Source organism: Notechis scutatus, chromosome 1, assembly GCF_049901735.1.
Source record: "Notechis scutatus isolate UNSWTSFEM ecotype Mainland chromosome 1, rNotScu1.2, whole genome shotgun sequence".
In the NCBI taxonomy this organism is placed as follows: Eukaryota; Metazoa; Chordata; class Lepidosauria; order Squamata; family Elapidae; genus Notechis; species Notechis scutatus.
This window is the reverse complement of record NC_142009.1, coordinates 300175985-300203323: the sequence shown is the minus strand read 5'-3', so window position 1 is coordinate 300203323 and position 27339 is coordinate 300175985. Positions and strand designations below refer to the sequence as shown.

The 27339-nt window shown below is 34.7% G+C and overlaps 2 protein-coding genes across 7 annotated transcripts in view; one reads left to right on the top strand and one right to left on the bottom strand.

Moving 5' to 3' along the window:
* Positions 1–14512, bottom strand: part of DGLUCY (D-glutamate cyclase) — a 35005-nt gene extending 20493 nt beyond the window's left edge. The window contains exons 1-6 of one of the 4 annotated variants that reach the window (XM_026679183.2): positions 14423–14512; positions 7450–7558; positions 5367–5520; positions 3147–3345; positions 1437–1587; positions 206–328 (exon numbers count right to left, since the gene is read on the bottom strand). In XM_026679183.2, the coding sequence (XP_026534968.2) occupies positions 206–328; positions 1437–1587; positions 3147–3345; positions 5367–5520; positions 7450–7552 (730 nt within the window). In that variant the 5' untranslated portion in view covers positions 7553–7558; positions 14423–14512. Of the gene's footprint in view, positions 1–205; positions 329–1436; positions 1588–3146; positions 3346–5366; positions 5521–7449; positions 7559–8423; positions 8477–13444; positions 13742–14196 lie in introns of those variants that run through there. The other 3 variants (XM_026679181.2, XM_026679182.2, XM_087952081.1) reach the window with 3 other exon arrangements.
* The window catches only part of RPS6KA5 (ribosomal protein S6 kinase A5), a 42509-nt gene continuing 29262 nt past the window's right edge, over positions 14093–27339 (top strand). For 2 of the 3 annotated variants that reach the window (XM_026679179.2, XM_026679177.2), the window contains exons 1-2: positions 14093–14219; positions 24243–24314. In XM_026679179.2, the coding sequence (XP_026534964.2) occupies positions 14144–14219; positions 24243–24314 (148 nt within the window). In that variant the 5' untranslated portion in view covers positions 14093–14143. The remainder of the gene's footprint in view (positions 14220–24242; positions 24315–27339) is intronic. The other variant, XM_087952077.1, reaches the window with a different exon arrangement.

The following is a 27339-nucleotide window of genomic DNA, read 5'->3' as shown; positions in this document are numbered from 1 at the left end:
TAAAAGAGTCCAATAGAAGACAAGGTGGCTGATATTATCACAGATAATATGAACATGAGCTTATACAAATCCAAAGAAGCAATTACTGCAAGTATGTATGTCCATTGAGTCATGAAGAATCAGAAGTGACCGAACAACAACTTTTAAGCATCACTGGTTTTTTTATAATAAAGCAGCAGTTCTGGTAATTCCACTAAATACATACTGCAGTTGATGACGGCTTCTATTCCTGTTACTCCACAGGCCCAAAAGACTGGTACATCTCCAGGATGAGCTTGTACTGCATCACCATATTCTGGACTGGAAAGATCTTTAATTCCTAACAAATCTAAAATTGAAATTTTATTAATACTCAAGCAGAGATGTAGAAAACCCAATTAGACTGGGGTTTAATGTTATAAAACATCTGGCAACTTCCCAATAAAGCATAGGATGTGGCATGGAAAGTGATGTTGGTGGGATACTGTTGCATAGGATACAGACATCTCTGGCATCACAACGTATGTTTCCCACCATCCAGTACATAGCAACTTCATTGCTTTTCATTTTATTATGAACATAAAATCAAAGTCAATGGTTCATTTACCCCTGTACCCGTGTAAAGGAATTACTGGTTCAGGTAACAAATGTGATAAATTTTTGGCATGACTTTTTATTTTGTTGGAAAAATATGTGTGAAACTGAACCTCAGGGCAGACAGAGATCTCACTGAAAAGTCTGTAACACAACAACAACAACAACAACAACAACAACAACAACAACAACAACAACAACAACAACAACAATAACAATAATAATAATAATAATAATAATAATAATAATAATAATAATAATAATAATAATAATAATAATAATAATTGGAATCTGGCTTTTTGGTGTTTTGTATTTTAACTTTTTTTGAATAAAATAAAAATAGAAGCAAAAAATACTAAATCCAGTCTAAGCTATAGATATTAAATACATACATACATACATACAACTGACTACGTGAACAACCATAATTCATTAACTTTATATGACTTTATATGATAACCATTGACTTTTATTTTATGTTCACTTCATAATAAAGCCAGACATGATTAATAATAAGCCAGACAGGGTTGGGCAGTGAACCTGACCCAACGACATTGAGTGGTTTATATGCTACCTGACCCAGTGACTTTGAGTGGTTTATATGTTACCTGACCCAACAACTTTGGGCAGTTTATAATTGTTAAAAACATTAGTGTACCTAGAGGCTTTTTACCCAGCACTTGCTGGAATTACTAGTAGGATCTAGGGTGGAATTCTTTAAAATCCTCTTACTTGTACATAAAGTCACTACAAAGCTAGACTGTACATTAGTAAGCCAGGCAAGTCTAAGGCCTGTTAGTTTTCTCTCTCATGCATACTTTGTATTACAAATCGTAGAAACACAGAAAAAAAAATACACTGACCAGAAGAGCCAATGTGAACTGGTGCTCCATGTGATTTTTTCATTGGATGGGTGATTTGCACACACTCCTTTAGTTTATCTTTAGGTATACATCTCATAGTTACTATTAGATTACAGTGAAAACATCCAGTATCACAGCAAGGAACAGCAGTCTGGTAAAGTTTTTAAAAAATGATCCAAGCATTAAGAATAACGAAGACATCTCCAAGGGCTTTTTCTTTCAAGTAGAAGATATTCTACCTCTGAGATAAATGCAATTAAAAGGCTACAAGATTAATCACTAGCATGTTCAGTTGTCTTCACCCACGTATCATCTATTATCACCTTTATGATTTATATGGCATTCTATTTAAGCTCACATCATTGCTATTGCTTTTTATTTAAATACACTGTCACGGCAACTAAACATTGAAACATTAGATAAATTAGTAATGTTATATTAGATTTGTTTTATTTTCTAGTGGCATTAAGTTATTATTGTTTCAAGATTTTGCAATTAAATAAAAATAGGCAAGTATTACAGTAATTGAGGTTCAGCATGAAATATAAGATTGCTGCCCCAAAATAATGGCAAGTAAAAACACAGATTTTATTGGTAAAAATATCCCTTGCAATTAAACTAATCTCAACATGAAACCAAGTGTAGTTAATTACATGCTGATCAGCTTATTCACTTTGAAGGCTTGCATTAAGAAAGGAATAAGCTTCTATCAGACTATAATACGTGTCAATCAAATAAAAGGGGAAGCTGAGCAAATTGGATGCTGTATGTCTCCTGCTGTGATTAATAGCTGATCTTGAGAAAAAAATTGTATTTGTTTTGAGAAAAAATTAATTTTTTCTTCAATTAAGAATGGATTATAACACTAATAGTGAAAACTTCCTGCCTATGGCTACAAAAATCCAAATGACCGCCAAATGGCGGCAAAGAATTATCATCATCATCATCATATCTGCCACCCTCAGGTGGTTATTTGCTAGTTCTGGTGAACAGCTAATGAAACTATATTAATCAAATACTTCTATGTTCTGAAACAAAACTGAATTTTCCAAAGTAATGTTTTAATCACTTGGTATATTTGGCAATATTTGGATATAATTTCAACACTCCATAGGCTCCATATGGTCTCAGGCCTTTCGAAGGCATAGAAAGAAAACACTATTATTTATCTTAGTGTTGGAGTAAATAACGGGTTCATGTTAATGGGTGGGAATACTTGTTTCATATTACAACTAAAATGGCATCTCTATTTTTTTAATAAGCAGTGATCACATCCAGACAACAGAAATAAAGAAAGATGCCTAACATATTACAAATCAAATAATTCTGTATTTGAGAGCAACTGAGTATATTGAAGTTATCAGCTAAACAAAAAGTAATAAAAATGGAAAGAGTGAAAGAATTGGCTGTTCTGTTCACTAGAAACTAGAAAAGAGCATTAGAATTTTGTATTACAGTTCTTTCTGAGCTAATACAAATAATTATTTTTATTGTATTTGCCACTATTTATATAGTATTATATGTTTTAAGAAATATTCCCAGCAGGTGGCAGTACTTGGCTGATGGTTGAGTCTAAAGCTAATGGAAGTTTGAGCCAGATTAATACTTGGATGGCAGATCTCCAGGAGATACTGTCTCAAAGGTGTTCTTTCCAAAAGAGAACTGGACTTTCTTGGTTTTTTCTTTTTGAATGTTTTCCTCTATTCTTACCTTGTACATGCTTACATTACATTTCTGTTCCACGTTTCTTACAGGAATGCCAGCTTTCTGGAGTGCCTTTTCAAATGTAAAACTACAGCCTAGATAAAAGGTCACCATGTCTTTAAACTGTTCAGAATATTCTTTCAGATTTGTCATAATTCCTGTGGATATTCCATGCTCATATTTCTTGTATTGCAAGCAGTCACTTCTGCAAAATGAATTAGCATCATCATTGGACTAGCTACTTGATTTCTGGCTCTAACTCAATATCTATTTACTTTCAGAGAAATGGCCACTGAACTCAATGGGACATACTTGTAGGTAAAATGGATGCACTGTCATGTCGTCTAGATAATAATTTAAGGATCAGTTCTTATGCTTAAAAGGTATGTAGATGTTGAGAAATAGAACCGCAAAGCCTGCACAAAAAAACTCCATTTGGGTTTTATACTTTCCTGAGTCATGAGAAAACATTACAACTTAGTTTCGTATATTTTAAATCTCTCTCTCTCATGCTTACTATGCAATCCTAAATTGAGTTGTAAAAATTAAAACATCTGAAAAAATAGAAAATAATAATAGAAAACACTGATATTTCGGCAGTGTTCTCTGCAGAATGCACAGAAATGGCAAATGGTGCTAATATATATATATATATATATATATATATATATATATATATATATATGTATATGTATGTATATATATATATGTATATATATATATATATATATATATATATATATATATATATATATATATGTATATATATGGATATTTATGATTATATCGGGTTTTCTCCGCGTAAGATTGGAAGTATCTAGGAACGTTTGATGAAGTCTCATTCATCATCTTCAGGCTTGTCTTCAGCTCTGTGCTTCTCAGAATGAGAAGCACAGAGCTGAAGACACAAGCCTGAAGATGATGAATGAGACTTCATCAACGTTGCCCAGAACTTCAATCTTACGCGGAGAAACCCAATAACCAAAGATCCACATACAAAACCCGCGAGAACCTCAGAAAACAAATATGTATGGCCTTCAGCTTTGTTCGGGTATTTTCCCACGTCATAGTAGTGGTGCTTTTAAAGTTGTAGCAACGTTTCAGCAACAACTTTAAAAGCACCACTACTATGACGTGGGAAACGAACAAAGCTGAAGGCCATACATGTAAGTACTCGCGAAAACTTAAGAAAACATATATATATGGATCTTTGGTTATTCGGGTTTTCTCCCGCGTAAGATTGGAAGTATCTAGGCAACGTTTCGATGAAGTCTCATTCATCATCTTCAGGCTTCTGTCTTCAGCTCTGTGCTTCTCAGAGTGATGTGAGCTTGCAACTGCTTCTTCCTTTTAACTGCTAGTGGGGGTGTGACTTGATTGGGTGGGGGCTTGGCCCCAGCCAATGAGAACACCCCCCACTAATCAGAACACAGCCAAGCCCCCACCCAATCAAGTCACACCCCACTAGCAGTTAAAAGGAAGAAGCAGTTGCAAGCTCACATCACTCTGAGAAGCACAGAGCTGAAGACAGAAGCCTGAAGATGATGAATGAGACTTCATCGAAACGTTGCCTAGATACTTCCAATCTTACGCGGAGAAAACCCGAATAACCAAAGATCCACATACAAATACCATGAGAACCTCAGAAAACAAATATATATATATATATTATATATATTTATATATATTTATATATATATATATATATATATATATATATATATATATATATATATATATATATATATATATATATATAACACACACACACACACACACACACACACACACACACACACACCACAAACAAAAAGTAATATATAAATAATATAATAGTAAGTTTCAAGTTTTTATTTTTATAGCATATAAAAATTTCAATTTCAATTGAACAGTGTACAAATATTTTTAGGATATAATAATCAAAATGTTCACAACAATGTTAATTACATTGATGTTAATTATAATAGTATCAATAATAATAATAATAATATTTAACCAATTCAACATGCCTTTCTTATATCACTGATCATATCCATCTATTTTCCTGTATCTAGCTCCTGTTTTTTCCAGCTAGCCATTGATAAAATAAATCCCAAATCAGAAAATATTCAGTTTCCTTCTTTTCCTTGATTATAAATGTTAACCTATCCATTTCTGAACATTCTAGTATTTAGTAGAAATAAAATATTTCTTGATAGCTACCGACACAGACAAATCTATACCTACCTTATATCAGAACTGTTGCTCAAGAAAGGACATTTCCATTCCCCTGGCTTACTTCTATACAGCAAGGGAAGCGGTCCATCATTTGCTTGACAAAATTTTTCAAAGTCATCAGCAAAAGATTTATGCATAATTATAACATTTGCCTGCACAAATCCTGTCAATATAAAAAGGCAGACATTTAATCTAAAGTTATTTACTCAAATAAAAATATCATTTTTGGATGTAGTCATAAAGTGAAAAATATATTTCTGATATAGCGATCTTTTGTACTAAATTCCTTCTCCCATGTTGCTTGCTTAGATATTGCCAGGTATATACATACTGTAGTTAACATTAAGATTGACAAATGTATGGATAAATAATGAATTATCTCACTTATGTGCTCAGCACAATTTTTAAATAGCATTCTATTTAACAGAATTAATGATTATTCTCTGATTTGATAAAATTCAGCGTCACCTTGAAAGATTCATTTGAGATTTCATGAAACAGCCTTTCTTTGTTTTTAAAAATGCGTATTTGCAACCAAAACTTAATACTAAAATGTCACCATCAAGGTAAGCCTGCACTTTAGACATTCACCCTGGTGCCATCATAGGAAGTTGAAATACAGCGGTAAGAAATAGGTAAAACAAAAAGTTGAAATGTTGGATAAACAAAAAACTCTGCTGACAAAACAATAAGGCAGATTCAGTTTGATGTATTGATGAAGGTGCTGGTCTAAATATAGGAGATGGTGAGTTCTATTCCCACCTTAGGCATGAAAGTTGGCTGGGTGACTTTGGACCAGTCATTCTCTTTCAGTCCAATCCATGTCACAGGATTGTTATTGCAGGAAAAACAGGTGATGGAAGAAATATTAGGTATGTTTGTCGCCTTGAGCTATTTACAAAGTTATACAGGCCAGATAATAAATAAATAACTCTTAATCAGAAAAAGAGCCTCAATCTATAATGAAAATTAAAATCGGGGGATACTGTGGAAGGAATACTGTGAGTAGCTTTGCTGTATTGGCCATTGCAAAGATAAGACTGCCCTAAGTGCAAAAAACAAGTTGTTAGTGTTACACCTGGATGACCCTCCCCCTTCCTCTCATTCCATTGACTTGCACAAGTTCAAAATTACACAACAACGGCAAAGTACAAACTGACTAACATTTCCTGTTTTTCTTTAAGTTTTATTGTAAAAATATTTTAAAAAGTTTGGATGGTATACTGAATAATAATGACAACTCATACTTTCATATGGTAATTAAGCTACCATTCCTTAATAAATATTTAAACTCTGGTTTGCATTCCAAAGTCATACTAAGCATAACCATAAAATAGCTTAGTTTACCATACACATGTAGCAATTGATATGCTAATTTATATGAATTAGAGAATAGAGTGTTAAGACAATTTGAACTGAAATTTCTACATGATGCTAGTAATTTGAATAAACTAATTTTGGGGAAACATTTACATTAATTCATGAATTAATTAGTCTTCTGTTCAATCATTATTATATGTCATTTTTTTTTGGGGGGGGGGGAACCTGCCTATGTTGCTCCTGTTTCATATTAGTCTGAAATTTGGAGAATAACTACCTACTTAACAGGATGTTAAGAAAATAACATAAAAAAAACTACCAAACGGAGACAGCTTGATTGTCCTTCTGCCAGAAAGCTGGAATGTGAATAAAATATAATTTTAAAAAATACAGTCTTAAATTTATACATAAGAAATGACTTTGAGCATAGCCAACTAGGAATTTCCCTGTAGTGATCAGATCAGCTAAAACACTGTCTTGTCTAAAAATTAACTAGATTTACTATTTGAACAAAATGGAATAGAATGCTCATTCATCGTTTCTTGTGGTTGCAATAACCCTAACCCTATTAAAAATTGTGGCATTTCACATGTGTATCTTCCAGTTCATGCATGAATAACATAGATTGAATGTTATTCCCAGTCCATCTCTTTTTTGTACTAAAACTGATTAAATTAAGAAACACAAGCTGAAGTATTAAAGTATTAAACTATTTCTTAATGCACATAGAGGGTTCACCAAAAGGATTTCATTGATCTACATTTATATTTACCTTCTGCCATTCCGGAGGTATTGCTAATGTTGAGTTTATTTGATCTAATCAGATTTCTGACAGCACAAGGAAGAAGACCTTTCAAACCTGCAAGGAAAACCATTTCATCCTGAAAGGTTGAAAAAATTATATTTTAGTTTTATAGATAGGTATTAAACTTGGATATTAATTACAGTTAGAAATTAAACAACCATTATTTTAAACTTATTCTAATTTTAGTCGATGAACTTTGTCTTTGAAATGGTGAATTGCTCAATCTTCCACTCCATGGATATTCTATCTGATTAGTTTTTAAAAGAAAAGTGACTTCACCGTCTAATGAAATAGATAAAATATGAAGCATCACACAAGCCATGTAGCGGCATGGCGTAAAAGATATTGCCTTTAGTGTTAAATTATATTCTATATAATATTCTATATAACTCTCTCATACACTCGCCCCTTAATAATTTAAGATTAATTTCAATGACCTTTTCAGCATTCTATAATTACTAGCTTCAGGATCTACCATTGATTACAAAAAACCCTCCAATATTTTATGTTTAAGTTTACCTTTAATTCCATTGAAGTCATTCGTTCTAAAGAAAATAATTCCTCAAGAAGTAACACTGATTTAAAGCATTGAACATTCACAGATGTTCTTTTAAAATTAAGGAGTTAATATTTAATCCATAATTGGTTACATATTTTGAATGTTTAAAAGAATTGAAATTTCTGGTATTTGTCCAAAGCAAGACTTCAATTGAGTATTGTATCTTTGTTACAAGTATATAGAATTTACACATTTTTGCCATATATTTTACATATTCAGGTAAAAAATAAAAGACTTCATTAGTAGTTCTAGCCAGAATGGGAACTGTAGTTCAACAAGAAAAGCATAAATCCCTCTATTTTTAAAGAAACAACTTAATTCCTTTTCATCAATTAAAATATAAGAAAAAAGGAGGTGAGCAAATGAACAATGATAACCTTACCTTGCAGAGCTCTCTTTATTGATCCCAATTCTACTGATGCCCAATTCCATAATGAATTACATGTACTTCCTCTATGATACCATCTAAACTAATTAGGGTAAGGGAATTGTTGCCCAACCAGAGAACAATGCAAACATTTCAGAACCACAAAAAAATGTTGCAAAGGGAAGTTAAGGGACAGTTATTTTCATAACTGGACTGCAAGTGGAGTTTTGAAACTATGCATGAACATTTTTTGTTTTTTTCATATTCCACATAAAACGCATGTATCACAATTTTGATTCCAGTACTGACTGATATTTACTATATTTAAAATTGTTGTTCCCGATAGTGAGCTTTTATTCCTTACACAATGAATTCATCATCCTTTTTAATATATGGTCTCTCACTGAACCTAATGAATTTTCTATCCTGATTAACATTACCAGAAGGAAGAAGTATATAATTTGTTGAATTTGTGAAACAAATTATATATTTCCACAGACAGATAAAACGCCTTCTTCTTAAGATGGGTATGGTTATTTGTGGATATTGTTGCCACAGTAGATAAGTATATTTAATTGGCTTGTAAACTATTCCATTTCAGGGATTTTAGATCTGCTGTTTTCAGCTTGTTAGAAGAAATGATATTAATGATTCTAGGATTACTCAATTTGACATATATGTAGAATCTTGCTCCTATACAAAATACTCACGAGAAGCGGCTGGTTTCAGCCATCCCTACAGTTGTTTCCTGAAATCAAGAGTCCAATATTATTATCTTGATATTTGGGGCATTTCCAGTTGAACAGTCCTTCCATAATCCAAGTCTTTAGATTTCATAATTTGATTCAGGCAGTTATATTTTCAGACAAGCAGAATGCTGCAGAAATGGGTTCGTTAACATGTTAGTGAGTTTGCAATACTGCAGAACTGATAGACAATCTTGTCTTTCCTGGCAGACAGATGAGCACAGAGATACCTCGGCCTGATCAATCTGCTAAGGAGCAAAGAGTGGTTGTTGTTTTTCTTTTCGAAGGGAAGTTTTACACTGAAAAAATTCTGCCCTTTGTTCAGAGGGTAAACACAGGATTCTCTGTATTAGTTTTAGTGGCAAAGTATCTTATCCTTTTTCATCTGTACAGGTTGATCCCTTGAGTCATTCTGAGCCATCACTCAGCGGGATGAAAATGCAGACATTTCTGCAATGACATTTGTTAAAAGACCTTCCTTTTTCATAAATACATTGAATCAGCAGCAGGATATTACAGAAAAAGCAACTCTTGTGAAAGTGGAAGTATATGATGGATTTGCCCCCCACCCCCAACTTCAGTTCATGATCTGATTTGCATTCCCTCCTGGAAGTGGTCTTGGAAATAGAACTTATTCCTTTAAAATGATTAATGTTAAATAACAGTTTGCTTCTCTTGTTCCTTCTATTTGTTACCCTCCTAAGCTGGTTCAAACTTTTATAGCTCTATTGTGATAGACACTAACTTATGCAGATATAATCTACTTGATAAAAACAGAAATTTTTGGGTTACTTGGATGAATAACTAAAACATAGCTATGCATATTTCGTAAATTTCTTTATCTAACTGTATTTTTTATCTGCAAAGATCTTAAAGTGGTAGTAGATTGGAAAGTTATCATGTCAGCAATTGGCATGGTTGCAAAATAATACTATAAATGAATTGTAGGCTGCATCAACAGAAGTAAAATTTCCAAATCATAGGAAATAATAATTTATTCTGCTTTGAACTATTTTAAGTTCTATGTTCTATTCTGGAGATTATACTTTAAAAGAGATTCAGAGAAACTAGACCAGTTCAGAGAAGAGTAATTAGACTGTTAACAGGATATTAACTAAGAAATGAAGTCGAATGATGCAAGATTTGAAGGAGCTGTAGGTGTTTAGATTTTAACCTTAGAAGAGATATGACAGCATTATTCCAATACCTTAAAGAATGTCATTGACATTCAGACTTTTCAGACTATAGTTCATAAAATAATCATGTTAAGTTACAGATTCTAGTTGACTGTTCTGACCTGAAATGACTACTTGCAGTAGCCATTATTTTTCCATGTTCATGTGTATTTAAAAAAAGGATGGGTTACTTTAATGAACAGCAGATCTCCTGTCTACATGCAAGCTCCAAAGTAGTTCTTCCATTTAAAATATGTTCAAACCATTTGTCTAGGCTGCTTTTACTCTGAAATATGTTAATATATAGGTTAGATCCAGTAATCATGTTGTAGCAGAAAAACAAAATTTTAATACTTCCATGTTTATCTCCTGTCTTTGGGAGGTCTTATGGGATGCTCCAAAATGGTTTTGTACATATTAAGTGCTATGAAAAGAAACCCATATAAAATTTCACTAAAGTTTTGATTTTGGTTTTAGAAGGTGTTTTTGTTTGCACATCAGTTTAGGTATACTTTGTATTTTTACTAATTTACCTAACAAACAAAAATATTTTCCTAAAAGGTTTAAAACCTTTATGTCCTGCTGAGAGAATAATAATAGCAGCAACAACACAAACTGATTTGTGGAATACTAAATATTCTCTGCTCATTAATTAACTTTATTTTTCTATCCTAATAATCTCTTTATATGTTGCAATTTTAGGAGCTGAGATAGTATTAATGTTTGAATCAATGGCTAATATTTGTGGGGTATCATATTATACATAAAAACAATGAAGCTGTTGGTGCTTCTCAGGATGCTGTGGCTTTGTGCCATCGATGACCTTTCAGCTTGACAAAGGCACTCTTGGGTGGCAACAGTGGAGCTGGGATTGAAGTAGAGTTCTGGAGTTTTCAGCCAGCTGCCAGAGTCCCTGGGCCACTACTTCTGACTCAGTATCACTGAGAAATCCCACTTCAAGCTCCACATTGTGGCCAGCTGCCCCATCTCCACAGCACAAGCCTCAGGTGCCACTGCCCACTGTGCTCCAGACCTACAGGGTCCAGCTGATCTTTGCCATCTTTCTTCCATTGCTGATTGCATAAGCCTGACGTTATGCAACGCAGCTTCTGGCTATGCCAGGCCTTCTTCTCATTCTTATGATGCTTCATTCAGACAGGTGGGTTGGGGGAGTTGAAGAGCAGTTTCTTACCTTACTGAGGCAGTAGGCTGGGAGGACATGACTTCGCAACTAACAACAAGGCTGGGAGGGAGCCAACTAGGAATGGTTGGATCATAGTGCCCCTCACCTAACCTGTGCATTTTGGGTTTATGATAGTAACTAGGATTGCCCAGGATTCTAAGTTGAGAACAACAATAATGACAATAATAAAGTAACAGTACAAAATAAAGAGCTTCTAGAGTAAAAAAAAATGACATATACAGATAGTCCTTGATTTACATACCATTTATTTAGTGACCAAAGTTACAATGGCAGTGAAAAAAGTGACTTATGACTGTACATGTAATTATGACTGTTGTAGTAGCCTTATGGTCACATGATCAAAATTTGGGTACTTGACAACTAGATGTATTTATGAAGGTTGCAGCATCCTGGAGTCATGTGACTGCCAATTTGTGACCTTCCCACTGTCCCAAAAGTGCTTTTTTTATTAAGAAGCAACTGTACTTTCTGGTTTTTCTTTTCACTCCTCACCATCTAGTCAGAGCTGAAAAAGCTTCTTGGATGAGAAGTGAAATGTCTTCAGAGAAAAACCAGAAAGTCCAGTTGCCTCTTGAAAAAAGCATCTTTGGGACAACCATGACCTGGATGACTGAGAACCTCCATAGACATCGACCTTCCCACTGGTTTTTGGCAGAAAAAGTCACAGGGAAGCCAGATTCACTTAATGGCCATGTCATTCATTTAACAACTGCCATGATTTGCTTAAAGAACCATAGCAAAAAAAAAGGTCAGAAAATCAAGTGGGACTCACTTAACATTCACTTTGCTTAGCAACAAAAATTCTGGTCCAGATTGTGGTTGTAAATTGAGGACTACTTGTAATAAATCAACATCTGTACAGATATGATTTCACTGTCAGTTATCAGAGATCAGGCTTGCCAGTTAACAGGACATCAAAAGCAAGAAAAAAAGACTCAGTTATCAGATTTCATGTACGGCTTCAGGATGAGATAAGATGCAGTGCAAAGTAATTTTGAAATTATTATTCAAATACATTCTATATAATATCTTATAAGATACACAGCAGACGTACTCTCATATATTGAATTTAATTGCACTTGCTCAGTTTGCTTATGAACCATTTCATCTGTTTACCTTCACTTTGGCTTTTCAGAGATTAATTCCCAACTTCATATTCTGTATGAGGATTATATTCTTCTTTTATAAGAATATTATTTCTAGAATAGTGAACAATTAACTTATAAAAAACAAGCAAGAATATTTCTCCATATTACATAAAAGTGATAGTTCTATATCAGCTAATATTGAAAATAAACAGTGATTCTGTCTTGCTTTTATTAGTTTATTGTTCAAACTGAGCAACTTTGGGAAATAAATCACAGGTCTAATTATTCATTATCAGAAATGTGCTCTCAGTCTCCATGAAACTCCCATAGCAAGGTCTGAAACAAGCTTACAGAGCAAAACCACTGCCAAAGTTTGCCCTCTCCACCAGGTTGCTTCAGCCCAGGACACCTAAAGCAGGGTTTCCATCCTCTTCCACCATGTGCTTAGGATGGAATGACAGCTCCTAGATCTATTCTGTAGTGAGACACTTTAATACAAGAATTAACTTCTAAATCAACGAAAAATAGACCAGCAACGTCGTTTCTATTTGGTTCATTTCCTTGCCTTTCAAAATTCATTCCGCATTTCATTAATGGTTCATGAGTATCCTGCATTGTCCTTAATGGAGCCTGTCACTTGAACTACCAGTCTCAGCTCCAGCTATTTTCTATACAGTCCTTCCTTTTAACGTGAACTATTTTTTTTTGCACCCCGTAAACAATGGGTGGTTTTTGGAGAGAGTAAGGATCACAGTACAAGTATGGGCAATATTACCAAGAGATCTTGCAATCGTCAGAATGTCAAAGCCTTTAAGTCACTCACTGCATTAATCTTCGTGCCCACGCAACCGATTACCTGCCTTTTTTTTTTTTTTACACTAGGGAGATAAAACTCGCAGGTAGGAAAGATCTAAATTGGAAGAAGTGGTGGGGGGAACGGGAGAGAGAGAGGGGGGCAGCGCTCGCGATTGGTGGGGCCGCTAAACCAATCAGGATCCGTGTCTCTTAGCGGATGATTGGGATGAAGGGGGTGTATTTTGTTACGGTCTTTAACCAATCCCCGGCCTGGAGTGTAATCTCTCAGGCCAATGAGCGTTCAGTTCGACTCCTTCTCTTGAATTGCTTGAGTAGATGGGGGCCCAGATTGAATTTCTTGGCTGTTCCAGGTTCTTTTACCCCCCAATCCGCCGCTTTTTCTTTGGAGCGCTAGTCCCTCCTCTGGGAATGGAGGGGGAGAAGCGACCTGGAGGGCCTTGTTAGTGCGCTAAGCGGCAGTTAAATTCACGCTTGTCAGCTATAAGCGCCCCCTTTATTTATTTATTTATTTGTTTGTTTGTTTGTTTGAATAGACAGAAACGCTCCACTACCAGCAACTCGTGGAATACGTTTCTAAGGAATAACCTCCCCTCCCTCCCTTCGTGTGGGGCGGCACAGACCCAGGGTCCCTTTACTCATTCACCCCCCCCCTCCTCCTCCCCATCTTCCACCGACTTGGCCCTCCAGGGAGCGAGCTTTTGAGGAGATGGAGAGACCCGCCGGAGGCGCTGAGGAAGAAGAGGAGCCGTCGCTGCTCACCGTCAGGCACGAGCTGAAGAACGGTGAGTCTGCCCGTCTTAAGTTAAAGAGGTGGGGAGGAGGCGGCAGGAGGGGCCGGAGGAGTCTTCCCCACCCCGAAAAGTCCCCCGATAAAAAAAAGGGGGCGCCCCGAAAGAGAAGGATGGGTCAGCGTAGAAAAAGTGTGGACGGCGTTGCAAAGGACGGCGCGGAAAGGCGGCGGCGAGGCAGAGAAACAAAGGCTTACAAGAGAGCGGCGCCTCGGGAGTAAAGGGAGCGGGGTGTCGATCGAGAGCAGCCGGCCAGGAGGGCGGTGTTGGGGCTGGCAGCCCAGGGAAGGGGCGGCGACTGGGCCCAGAGGACTCGGAAGAGAACGGACGGAGCAAGAAGGTTTAGGCAAAGACTAAGAATCGGTGGCGAAATACGCGAATGATAACTGTTTCAATCTTGTACTTAATATCCAGATGATGGCATCTTGTGAAACCAGCCCACCCCCTAACTTAAAAGGACTGACGAAATAAAACGGGGGCGACTTTCATGGGCTCTCCATTCAATTACTCTTGTACATTCAGAACAAAAGTTATTTAGAAAACTGCCAAGGAAGCCACCAGATTCTCCACTTGCCCATGTCCTGAGGGGGCTGATGTCTTGGAAGAACATAAAACTTCTGCAAGAACCAATGATGGCTTTGCATTTTGGCCAAAGTTCACCTATTAATAAATTCCTGGCTAGTGTCAGTTCTATAATTTCTGGAGACTGGTGAAATAAGATACAAAAGTGCTACATGTACTGTTTTACCCAACATTGCCCATATTTTGGACAATTGCTCACAATGCTATATTTCCAAGCAACACAAATTTAGCAATTACATATAGCTAGAGGATGTTGATGACAATAAAGTAACATGGACACATTCAAAAAGTCATCAGGAATTGAGGTCAACTTGAGAGAATTTTTACCTGTACTATAGCATTTAAAATATATTGACATGAATCATGTTAGCTGCCAATGGCATAATACAATCTTTTTAAAAACTTCCCAGAATATTAATTTCCCAGTCAAGTCCTCATGACTTTTTCTAACTTGTCATTTACATTTATATTAGAATTACCTACCAAGCTCAGTGGTCTTCCTTTTTATACTGAACTGTAATACCTTTTTTTTGCTTAAGAAAAGAAAAGGGGATGCAATATAAAATTTAGTATGCTTCTCTCCCCTTTTGGAAAAATCTGTTTATGTGGCTCTTGTAAGTCATTTGTATAGCCCTGATGAAAAAAGGGGAAGATATTCCTCTGGCTATTTCATAACCAATCAGGATCCTCAAAATACTCTCTGCCTCTCCTGGGCCACAACTGAGGATAATACTTTTTGTTAACTCTTGAGGATAGCAACTAGTCAGGAAAAGTTGTTATCGTATTGCATCTGTACAGAAAGATTGAAATAGTTAATTGTAAGTTGTCAGAAAAGTTTCAAGTGAACCTGCAGCAATAAGATACAAAATTTCAACAGCATTCTTAATAAACTATCCTAAATAAAATCCAAAGAGTTATTGCCTTGAAACAATTTTATGCTCTTTAAAATGAAATCTTATATTTCTTAAATATAGCATATTTAATATATTGTTTGGAAAAAAAACTGCATAGTAGTAATTAACACAGATAAAATTGACATGTACAAAATGTACACATGCTTATAAATAGTATCATTTAAAAATACTTTTGAAAGCATTATGTAGATAAAACATTATAAATTATTTTATACAGGTTGATATAAGAATACTTTTTAACTCATCACTGAAAATAGTTTTTTAAAATATTTAGATCAAAATGTTTATATTTTTTATGTCTGTATCTTAGGGTCTCTATTTGTCATAACATTTAGGGAATTTGAATATGGGCATTTGAATATAGAATAGAATAGAATTCTTTATTGGCCAAGTGTGATTGGACACATAAGGAATTTATCTTGGTGCATATATCATAGATAATTTAACAGGATCTCTAAATAGCCTGTTTTGACTCTAAGAACTGGTAAAAAGAGCCAAAAGATCAGCATCGGCTCAGTTATGGTAGGTGCTGGTTTTAGCAGATTTATTATTGTAATTCCAAGGAAACTATGGCTTTGATGGATGAGGACAAATGATGTAGATGATAAAAAGTTAATTGCGAGGAGAAAGTAAACTCAATGTATTGGAAAGTTGAGAACATACTAATTCCCCCTACATTGTTGGGATGACAAAGTCCTTTCCTCATGGCAGTCTGTTAGAGTGTGACCTGGAATAAGCCTACACTTCTTGAATGTTTCTTGAAAGCAAACATTATTGAGAGAAAGTGGTTCTTCAGACATTCAAGCTTGGAACCATCAAGTATTTAAAAAGTGACAAGCAGTACCTTGAATTGCACATGTAAGCTACCAGTAACTGGTATCCAATACTTCCTCCAAGTAGAAGTATTCTATGACAAGAAAAACTCATGTGCAATCTGTTACATCATTTTAAAAATTAGTTTTCTATGAAAGCTGTTTTATTAGATGATTTTTTTTTGCAAGTTTTATTGGTTTTTAAAGACAAACAAAAACAAACAAAACATAAAAACATCCAACTTTCTTTCATAAGTGTACAAGCAGTGTGTCGGTTGGTTTACAAATTTTTTGTGCATCCATTTCATAGTCTCAATTACAGTTACGTTGCATAATAACTCATATTATCAATCAAAAATTGAATACCCTAATATCACTATTAAACTATCATTTGACTGTAATTTTGTTCATTCATACTTTGCGAGATAACTATAATTAACTTAGTTTATTTTATAACAATTCATATAATCCTCCCAAATCTATCCTAAAGACATTTTGTAGATATAATAACAAAAAAAGAAAAGAAATACATCTTTATATATTCATTATTTTCTAAAATTCTACATATTCTATTATTGTATTTTATTATCTAACAATTGATAGAAAAGGTCCCAAATTTTGTAAAATTGTTTATCCTCTTGTTCTCTAATTTCAAATGTCAATCTACTCATTTCAGCACATTCCAATATTTTCTTAATAGTTTCCTCCTGCGATGGTATTTTCTCATTTTTCCAGTTTTTAGCAAATACAATCCTAGCCGCTGTTAATACATTTGCAATCAAATATTTTAAATCTTTACTGTATGTATCAGGTAAAATTCCCAATAAAAATATCTCTGGTTTCAAGTCTATACGTTTCTTTGTCATTTTTTCCAACCACATGTGGATTTTAGTCCAGTATTTTCTAGTGTCCGCACAAGTCCACCACATATGGTAATATGAGCCAGGTATCTGATGACATTTCCAACATTTTTCAGATTTATTCTTGAACATTTTTGCTATTCTTGTCAGGGGAAAATGCCACCTGTAAAACATCTTATACAAATTTTCTTTATATGCTGTTGACATTGTCATTTTATAATTTTGAGACCACAATTTTTGCCATTTCTCTAAATCAATCCCATATCTAAAATTCTTCCCCCAAGCAATCATAGTTTCTTTAACTTGTTCTTCTTCTAATTTAATTTCTAATAAATATCCGTACAGTTTTTTAATCACCTTTTCATCAGTACCTGTCAAAATCTTATCTGTCAGTCAATTTGTCATAGAATCCTTCTGTTTTGAGATCTTTATCATGCCTTGAATGTATTTGCACATATGAAAACCAATTCATCTTTATACCTTGTTCCTCTAGATTTTGCATTGATTTAAGTTCACCCTTTTCATTCAGAATTTCCCCATATCTAACTGTTTGATCCTTCTTATATATTATAGGATAGGAAAATGCTTCAATAGTCGATAACCAGACTGGAATTTTCAAATAGCATTGTCTTTTAATCTTCTCCCAATTTAACCACAGAGACTCCCGTATATGATGTCTTCTAAAATATCCCTGTGTTTTAGTTCCCTTATACCATAGAAAAGCATGCCACCCCAACAACAAATCATGTCCTAATGTCAACAGTCTAGTATTTCTTAATGTTATCCATTCCTTAGCCCACATCAAATAGTCCTTTCCAAGCCTAATTGGTATTGTTTGAAACAAATATAAAATTCTGGGTAAAATATTCATTTTGATTGTTGAAATTCTCCCTATTAATGACAGTTGTAGATTTTCCCATTTCGTCAAGCCTAACGCTATCTGTTGTTTAAGTTTAATGTAATTGTTCTCTTTTTTTTTTTTAAAACAAGTTTTATTAATTTTTAAAACACACAAATTGTCATTATTCATTACATGTTTAAACCTTTTTTCATTGTCAATTTAACAAGTCAGATAAATTATAATTCTGTTTTAAACCATTTCCATACAACATACCAAAACCTCTTATTCAATTTCTCTTTACTTCTCTTTACTCTTATTCAATATCATTATTATTATTTCATCTGTTTCTTTCTGACTTAGTTACCATTATTCTCAATCTATATTTCTACAATTTTTAACTAATTCTCCCCAAAAGACATATACACACAACACACAAAACATAAAAAAATCTTTTTGGAAAGTAACTTGGACCCAGGTGTCTCTCTCTTCATGGACTTCAATTATATTCATGCTCATCTTACATATCATTACTTATTTTATTTACCATTCTAAGCCTTCTATATTAACTTCCCACATATTTCACACTTCTTACTTCTATCTTAATTAATCATCTTAATTTGAATCATTATATTTATATCTTTTGTCCATTTTTATCATCCCTTTGTCTCATTCCTTATAAAAAAAAAAAAGAAAATAAGTTTCTCCTGAAATCATTAATCAGAGTATGATGCCTTTCTATCTCCCCCCTAAGTTAATCAAATTAATCTTTAAAATAATATCTAGTACCCAATCCGATTTTGCTTGGTACATTCTATCTAACTAATACATCCAACATAATTAAGTACATAATTAAACAGTAAATCCAAATATTAAAAAAGATACTATAATAAAAATTTTATAATAACATCAATACCATAGTCTTATTAAACTCTTTAATTAAAACAATATTCTAAACCTCCCCTATTATTAAGTTTTAAAGCCAATCATTTTTAAACATTTTAACATTTTAATCTCTTATCAACTCTTAAATCATTACAATACTACCATCTCATCTTATGTACCTTGCAAAATCTTTTTTTTAAAAAAATTATACTTTATCCATTATCCAAAAAAAATTTCTTTTTTTCATTTAATTTCAAAACATTGTAGCTTTTCTCCACCTTTTCCCTTTCTTTCTTCTCCCAACAAACCTTTCTACCCCCTTCTTCTAGCCTCTGCCTTGCCAGCTTCCCTTCTCTGTCGTATTCCTTTTCCCTTTTGTTTACTATCATCATATTGGTTTTGCACCTTATTTTTCCCTTTCTTAAATGTTTTTTAGATCTTAAGTCCATAAGTCCTTTAATTTTCTTCTTTTCTCTTCTTTTCTTTTCTTTCTCTCTTCCTTCTTTCTGGATCAAGTTCTGAGATTCATTAAAAATGGCTCCTTTCTTTCTTTCTTGTTCCTCTGCTGTCTTCATCTGTTGTAATGTTTGTTGATAATTAATGAGCGCCATTTCTAAGAAAAAGAAAGCTTCTTCCACACCATCTTTACCATTTTTTTTTGCTTGTTCATATTCTTTTCTTAGTTCCTCAACAGAAAGAGCCATTATAAATCTTTTCTTTTCTTTTCCCCTTCTTTCTTCTTACAACAACCAGAATATTCAAAAGAAAATAAAAAAATAAAACAGTCCCAAAGTTATCAATCAGTCCAAACCAAGGCAGAGTTCTCACTTTCTCCTTCTGGGGTAATATCAATCCAAGAGAAAGAAAGTCCAAATCTGTTTAAAATCTTATTGCAATATATTCTAGTCTTCAAATCCTTAAGGCATCTGCTCCAACAAAGTCTTAGCATACAAATGTTTTCTTTTTAATCCTCTCTCTTCCCACTCATCGCTTAAAACCAATTTTCACCTAAAAGAAATAGGTTTCTTAATATCCAGTTATTTATTCCGTGGGAAAAGAGGGAAAGCTATCCTTTCAGCACCTTCAAACAGCCGCTTTTTCCTCTTCTGGCAGGTATTATTCAGAAAGTCATACTTTTCAGGAATTTTATTAGATATGTCTTAGAGTCCTAGGAGCCAAGAAAAACTTTCTCCTCTCAATCACTTTCTCCACTTCCTCCTGCGCATTCTTACCCGGCTGCCAGCTTCTTTATGGCGGCCATTACAGACCGCCGCTGCACCGTCCTGGGAAAAGGGAGTTCTGCCGGCCAGGAGGGAGTCTGCAGCACCCCAAGCCCTTCTCCGGATCCCCCCTACCTTCAGCTGCCCCTGCAGGGCCTAGCTCCGTACCCGGCTGGGTCGGAGCCCCAAAAAACGACTAGCGCGGCAGGGGATCGCGCAGCTTCGCAAATCCTGCCGCTCGCGGCTTCGACAAACCGGAAGTCCTCGTAATTGTTCTCTTTTAATGTACTACATCTTGCTGTCAAATATATCCCCAAGTACTTAACCTTGTTCGTGACTTGAATTTTCAATAGGTCTGCCAATTCTTCTTTTTGTCTTAATAGCATATTCTTTGTCAAAATCTTTGTCTTATCTTTGTTTATTTTCAAACCAGCTACCTTGCCATATGCCTCTATCTTTTCCAGTAGTTTTGGTACTGTTTCTAAAGGGTCTTCTAAAATAAAAGCCAAGTCATCTGCAAAGGCTTGCAGCTTAAATTCTTCCTTTTTAATTTTCATTCCTTTTATACTCTTTTCGTCTCTAATATTTCTGTTTAAGACTTCCAAAGTTAATACAAATAGCAAAGGTGATAGTGGGCATCCTTGTCTTGTACCTTTTCTTATATTGATGGAATCTGTCAATTCTCCCTCTTATCATTATCTTTGCCGTTTGCTTATGATATATGGCTTCTATTGCTTGAATAAATTTTCTGGCGAAACCTGTCTGTTCCAATAATAATAACATGAAACTCCAATTCACATTATCAAATGCCTTTTGTGCATCTAAAAATATCAAAGCCATTTGTTTTTCGGGGTGTGCCTCATAATATTCCAAAGTGTCCAAAATTACTCCCATGTTATCTTTGATTTGTCTCTTTGGCAGAAATCCATTTTGGTCAGGATGAATAAAATTATTTAAATATTTTTTGAGTCTTTCTGCCAGTATTGAAGCAAAAATTTTATAATCTGCATTTAATAAAGAAATAGGTCTATAATTCTTAATTTGCAATGGATCAGCCTCTTCTTTTGGAATAAGTGTAATATAGGCTTCTGACTATGTTTTAGGTATCTTCTTCTTTAACATAACTTCATTCATGACTTCTAGCAATGGAAGGTTCAGCGATTCTTGTAGTGTTTTATAAAATTCTGCCAGCAGTCCATCTGGGCCTGGTGCCTTTCCATTATTTTGTTTCTTAAGTGCTTCAGTTAACTCCATCATTGTTATATCGCTTTCTAACATTTTTTCAGTCTCTTTAGGTATCTTAGGTAGATTAGCATTCTGTAAATACTGTTTGACTCTTTCCTCATCAATATTCCCTTGCTTATATAATTTACCATAAAAGTCTCGAATAATTTCCTTCTTCTCTTTATTACCATGGAAAACTTCACCTTGGTCATCTATTAGCTGCAATATTTTCCTTGATTCTTTCTCTTTTCTCAATTTGTATGCTTACCATCTACCTGGTTTATTTGCATCTTCAAAATAATTCTGTTTAACACCTCTAATTTTCTGTGCTAATTCTTCTTTCTCTATTTGACCCATTTTGTGTTTAATTATGTCCAATTTTAGCTTAATGTCTTTTTTCTGTGGCATTTTCTGTAGCTCTTTTTCAAGTTTTTTATGCTCATCTTCTAAAGCTTTAGTGGCTTGCCTTTTCCTGATGTTCCTTTTCCTTGTATAGTCTATTAGATGATTTTTGTAATTGTTGAACTAAAATTTTTTATCAGTTAGATCATCTTGCTTCCAGAGGATATTTGAAATCAAGTTGAAGGTAGCTAAAACACATCTAGCAAGACTGTTGAGAATATTCAAAAGCAAAGCAACACACACACAGCACATATGATGTATCACTTTTGAAACAGAACAATTATATAATTTGCAAGATTCATTTTTCTCTTTAGAAGTTCTTCAAAACTATTTCTGTCTGCATGAGTAACCACTTCAGTTTATGCAAATTTTATTAATTATGATTAATGTATTATCTAAGTTCCAATTAAATGAATATATGATGCAGATATCTTCATTTTATAAATGTTAATTTTAGTAGCTAAAGTATGTTGTGGATTACAGAATATATCTTTAGTGTTTTTGTATGCAATATTGGAATATTTTGTTCTTGCTTTTCTGTTTCTGTACGATGCTACAAGAAGATGAAACATTAAATATGACTTGCAGTATTTGTTTTTATGATCTGATATAGCAGTTTTCCCAAATAGTTCATAATATCCTATGGATGTACAACTTGTGTAATTAAGATAGATAAAACAAATGCATTAGTCAATGCATAACAAAGCTTAACTGTATATTTATTGTTTGGGTTTTCCTTTAAAATCATTTTAAATTGTCTACTATTGACCTCACCCCTTTCCTAAGAGGTCTGTAGGGGGCATGCATAAGTGCACCAACGTGCCTACCGTCCCTGTCCTATTGTTTGTTTTATTTTTCTTATATGTACCCATTTCATGTATTCATAACTATGTATATACTTATACCTATTATCTTGTAAGCATTTGACAAATCAAAATAAATAAAATAAATATTAGTGTGATAATATGACAAGAATAATATTGTACCATAATTGTTCTGTATTCATTGCACTGAAAATTAAATGGCAGTTGATTTTAAAATATTTATTTCATTTTAACATATATGAGAATCTTTTTTAATAGATAATGCTCTTGTTTGCTTATAAATCAGATAGACCAATATTAGTTGTTTCAGTTTAGTAGAGGTTTAATGTATTGACTTCAAGTGATATATGTACATGCATACCTACCCAGAATTTTGCTACATGGAGAAAAGCGATTGATCCAATTACTAAGAATGTTGTGATATATAATTGTAAATGATTCAGAATTTAAGAACTGAATCCTGACAACAGTGACTTATCCTTCTGACTTGCAGTTAGACTATTGCTCTAAATGAAGCTATATCTGAAATGATACGGAAATTGTAGTTCATACAAATTGCAGTTGCCAAGATGTTCGTGGACGAGAGAAGCTACCCTTATATAATAGTTGTCTTTTGGTGTCTTCACTGGATGCCAATAGGTTTCTGAATTCAATTGTAAGTACTAAGCTTTGTCTTAATAGGCCAGGGTATCTGAGGGAACATCTCCTTCTAATTTATTCTGCCTGTCAGATGCATACTTCCACGGTGAAGATGCTTAGAAACCTATACTTGAAAAGGGATAAAGGGGATCTGGGCCTGTAAGCAACACAGTGTCTACTTTTCTGATATGTTGGGATAAAGCAGTATGCTGGGTATACTGGGGTATGCTGACTGGGTAAAAAAAAAAAAACACCTATCCCAGGCTAACCATAATCTTGGTTTTTTATTTTTTAATCAATTTTTCTAATTTTTATTGTTTTAGTACTTTTTAATTTTTTATTATATTGATGAACTGCCTAGAGTCATTGTTTCAGTGAGATGGGCAACATAGAAATTTAATAAATAAATAATTTTAAATCTTATTTATTTCATAAAATTACAATTTTGTGGAAAGTTTACCAATAAGAGGACATGTTCAGCAGCTATTTTTACTGTTATACCTTAACTAGTATAACTAGTATAACTAGTTAACTAGTATATTATAACATTCATCCAACACTTTGAAATGATTAATTGAGATGGAATAATTGATTTTCTCATTATAAAAATCTATACACTTTAAATAAAATTATATTCATTTTAGTTGTTATATACCTGGAAATCTGAATACCATGACACTTTAGTGACAGCTGTGTTATAGATATTATAAGAATAATGGAGGAATCTTAATCATGGATACCATATAATTTATATTACTACATGTTTGCTTGTTAGTGTGTGTAATATTGACACTGTAATGTTTTTTTCTTTTGTTAGCAAACTTGACAGGCCACACAGAGAAGGTGGGCATTGAGAACTTTGAACTTCTCAAAATTCTTGGGACAGGAGGTATGAATTATTTAATGTTGCTAATAAAGCATGAATGAACTTCTTAAAACATTCACCAAATAAAATTCTATTTTACAGGTAAATATTTTGAGTGTGTGGAGTAGGCAGTAAGAGGTATCAATCAATCAAACTTCCCAACTAAAACAATCAGGCAAGGAAGTAGATTTTTTTAATTATTTATTAGATTGCATTCTTCTTTTCAGTTAGGAGCTCATGGCAGTGTACATTTTGCTCCCTCCTCCTAGTTTTCCATCACCCAATGAGATCCATAAATGAAGGTTGGTTAGAGGTGCTGGGCCTCCTCCCCACTCCAAAACCAATACTTAACTTCTAAGATGACTTCATTTCAGGCAAACCAAATCCATTTTGGAATAGTTGCAAAGTCAAGTACAGACTGACTCAATTCAGAGTCAGGAAAACATTCTAGGCAACTGGTAATAGAAACAAATGACTGTTACAAATTAGTCTGTTGCTTTCAGCACTGGATCATTTCCATATACTTAGTTTTATATTCCATATTTCAAATCTCTGCCATAATATGGTTGGAGTACAGTTGTTCAATTCAGAATTAGTCTAGTGAGGAGCAACGTGACTGAATTATTCTCAAGAAGCTTTTTCCTACAGTCCTGTGCTTCTTTGCATCTCAGCCTTCTGGTTTGATCTGTTGCCATTCCTCTTACAGATTTAAATAGTCCAAAATCCTGACTGGGATTTGTGTCTGTGGTATTTCAATTGAAGTTTTACATCTTCTGTGCTTGCAATGCTAAGTCTAAGATTCTGGTTCCCATCAGTTCCCAAGGCCTGATCCCTCCTGAAGGTGAATACTCATGGCACTGGGCATCAATAAACAATATATTAAAAAGTAATCTGTATAAATATTAAATTATATTTATTTACTTTAAACTCTGGAAGGAAACATTACTGGTACTCCCTGAATTATGACAGTTCAGTTAGCAATGGTTCAAAGTTATGACACCCACTCCAAGTACTTACAACCTGGTCCTGAATTTATGTATGTTGTAGTACCGAAGCAGTAGTTCACTCTTATGGCTGACCACAGAGACACTGCAATGTGCCTCTACCTATTTCCCTCTGATATTGCTCTACTAGGTCCTCACAGGCACTGGGCCTGCTTTGCCAGTCCACAGGATTCCACGTGCTCCTCCCTACCCCATCATTGATCACTCATGTACCTTTTTGAAGATCTCCAGAGCTCAAGATGTGGAGATAGGAAAGGATAACAGGTTGGGTCACGTGGCAGAAAAGTGGTCATCTTTTTCTTTTTTCTTTTTGGATGTTGATGAAGCTGTTTTCCTTTCATTGTTTACAGATGCTAGGTTCTCCCCTTCACAAAAGTATTTTTTCGGAGAGGGGGAAAGTGTGCAAGGATGCACACAAACACCTGGTTCCCCCTTCACAAAGGCATTTTTGCAGAGTGGGGAAAAGTGTGCAAGGATACATGTTTCATGCACACACACACACACACACACACACACACACACACACTTTTTCCCTTCGTAAAAGTGCTTTTCTGAAAAGAGGAAACATTTGTAAGAATGTACACACACAAGCCTTTAGGAAGAACAGGTTTTCTGTTGGCTGCATGCCTTCCCTCCCCCACCATTAATGCACTAGTGGAGCTAATGGTGGGTGGGTGGCAAGTCTAGTATCTAGCAATGACAAAAGTAAAACAGCTTCAACAGAATCTGAGAAAAAAAAAACAGCCGCTTTTCTGCCACGTGGCCCAGCCTGTTCTCCTTTCTTATCACCTCGTTTTGAACTCTGGTAATCTTTGAAAGGTAAGTGAGCAATTAGTGATAGGGGCTGGTATGGAGAAGGAGCAAGCAGCTGTGGGGAACCTAAGGGTTAGGAAGGAAAGCATGAAATATCTCAGTGGGGGGAAGCTTGGGTGGCCAGAGGCAGGTGGTCTTGTTCCTGCACTAGGCCCTCTATGGTCTTCCCCACCCCTGATGTACCGCAATTGCACTTCATGACCTGCATATTCGATTAATGAATGCATTGGGGGAGCAGGGATGGGGGCTTATTCATTTAACGTGATTCAGGTAGCATTAGGTCCATAATGGGCAGCCTCTGTTATGGTTATAACTTGAGGATTATCTGTAGTAAGATAGCGTGGATTAAAAAGAACCCAATACACAAGCCTGAGGATGGCAGATGAGACCCTGCCGAAACGTTGCTATAATAAGAGCACAAATATTAAGACATGGGAAAATACCTGAAGAAACCTAAATACCATATATATAAATACATGCGAAAACTTAAGAAAACATATATATACTCTATACAGAACACTATACAGAAGCCTGATGATGGCAGATGAGATTCTGCCGAAACGTTGCTACAACTTTAAAAGCACAACTATAATGATGTGGGAAAATACCCGAACAAAGCTGAATACAATACATACATACATACATACATACATACATACAAATGTGTGTGTGTGTGTGTATGTGTGTGTGTATATATGTATATGTATATGTATATGTGTGTGTGTGTGTGTGTGTGTGTGTGTGTATATATATATATATATATATATATATATATGTTTTCTGAGGTTCTCATGGTATTTGTATGTGGATCTTTGGTTATTCGGGTTTTCTCCCGCGTAAGATTGGAAGTATTTAGGCAACGTTTCGATGAAGTCTCATTTATCATCTTCAGGCTTCTGTCTTCAGCTCTGTGCTTCTCAGAGTGATGTGAGTTTGCAGCTGCTTCTTCCTTTTAACTGCTAGTGGGGGTGTGACTTGATTGGTTGGGGGCTTGGCTGTGTTCTGATTGGGTGGGGTGTGTTCTCATTGGTTGGGGGTTTGGCTGTGTTCTGATTGGTTGGGGGTTGGCCATGTTCTGATTGGCTGGAGGTGTGTTCTGTTCAGGTGGGGGCTTGGTTGTGCTCAGGTTGGTCTTAGTTACTGGGGGATTTGAGCTGGTGAGCTGTGATCTTGCTGTTTGGCTTCGAGTTCATGGTCGTGCTGCATCTTCATGGTGGGGGTCAGTTCGCTTC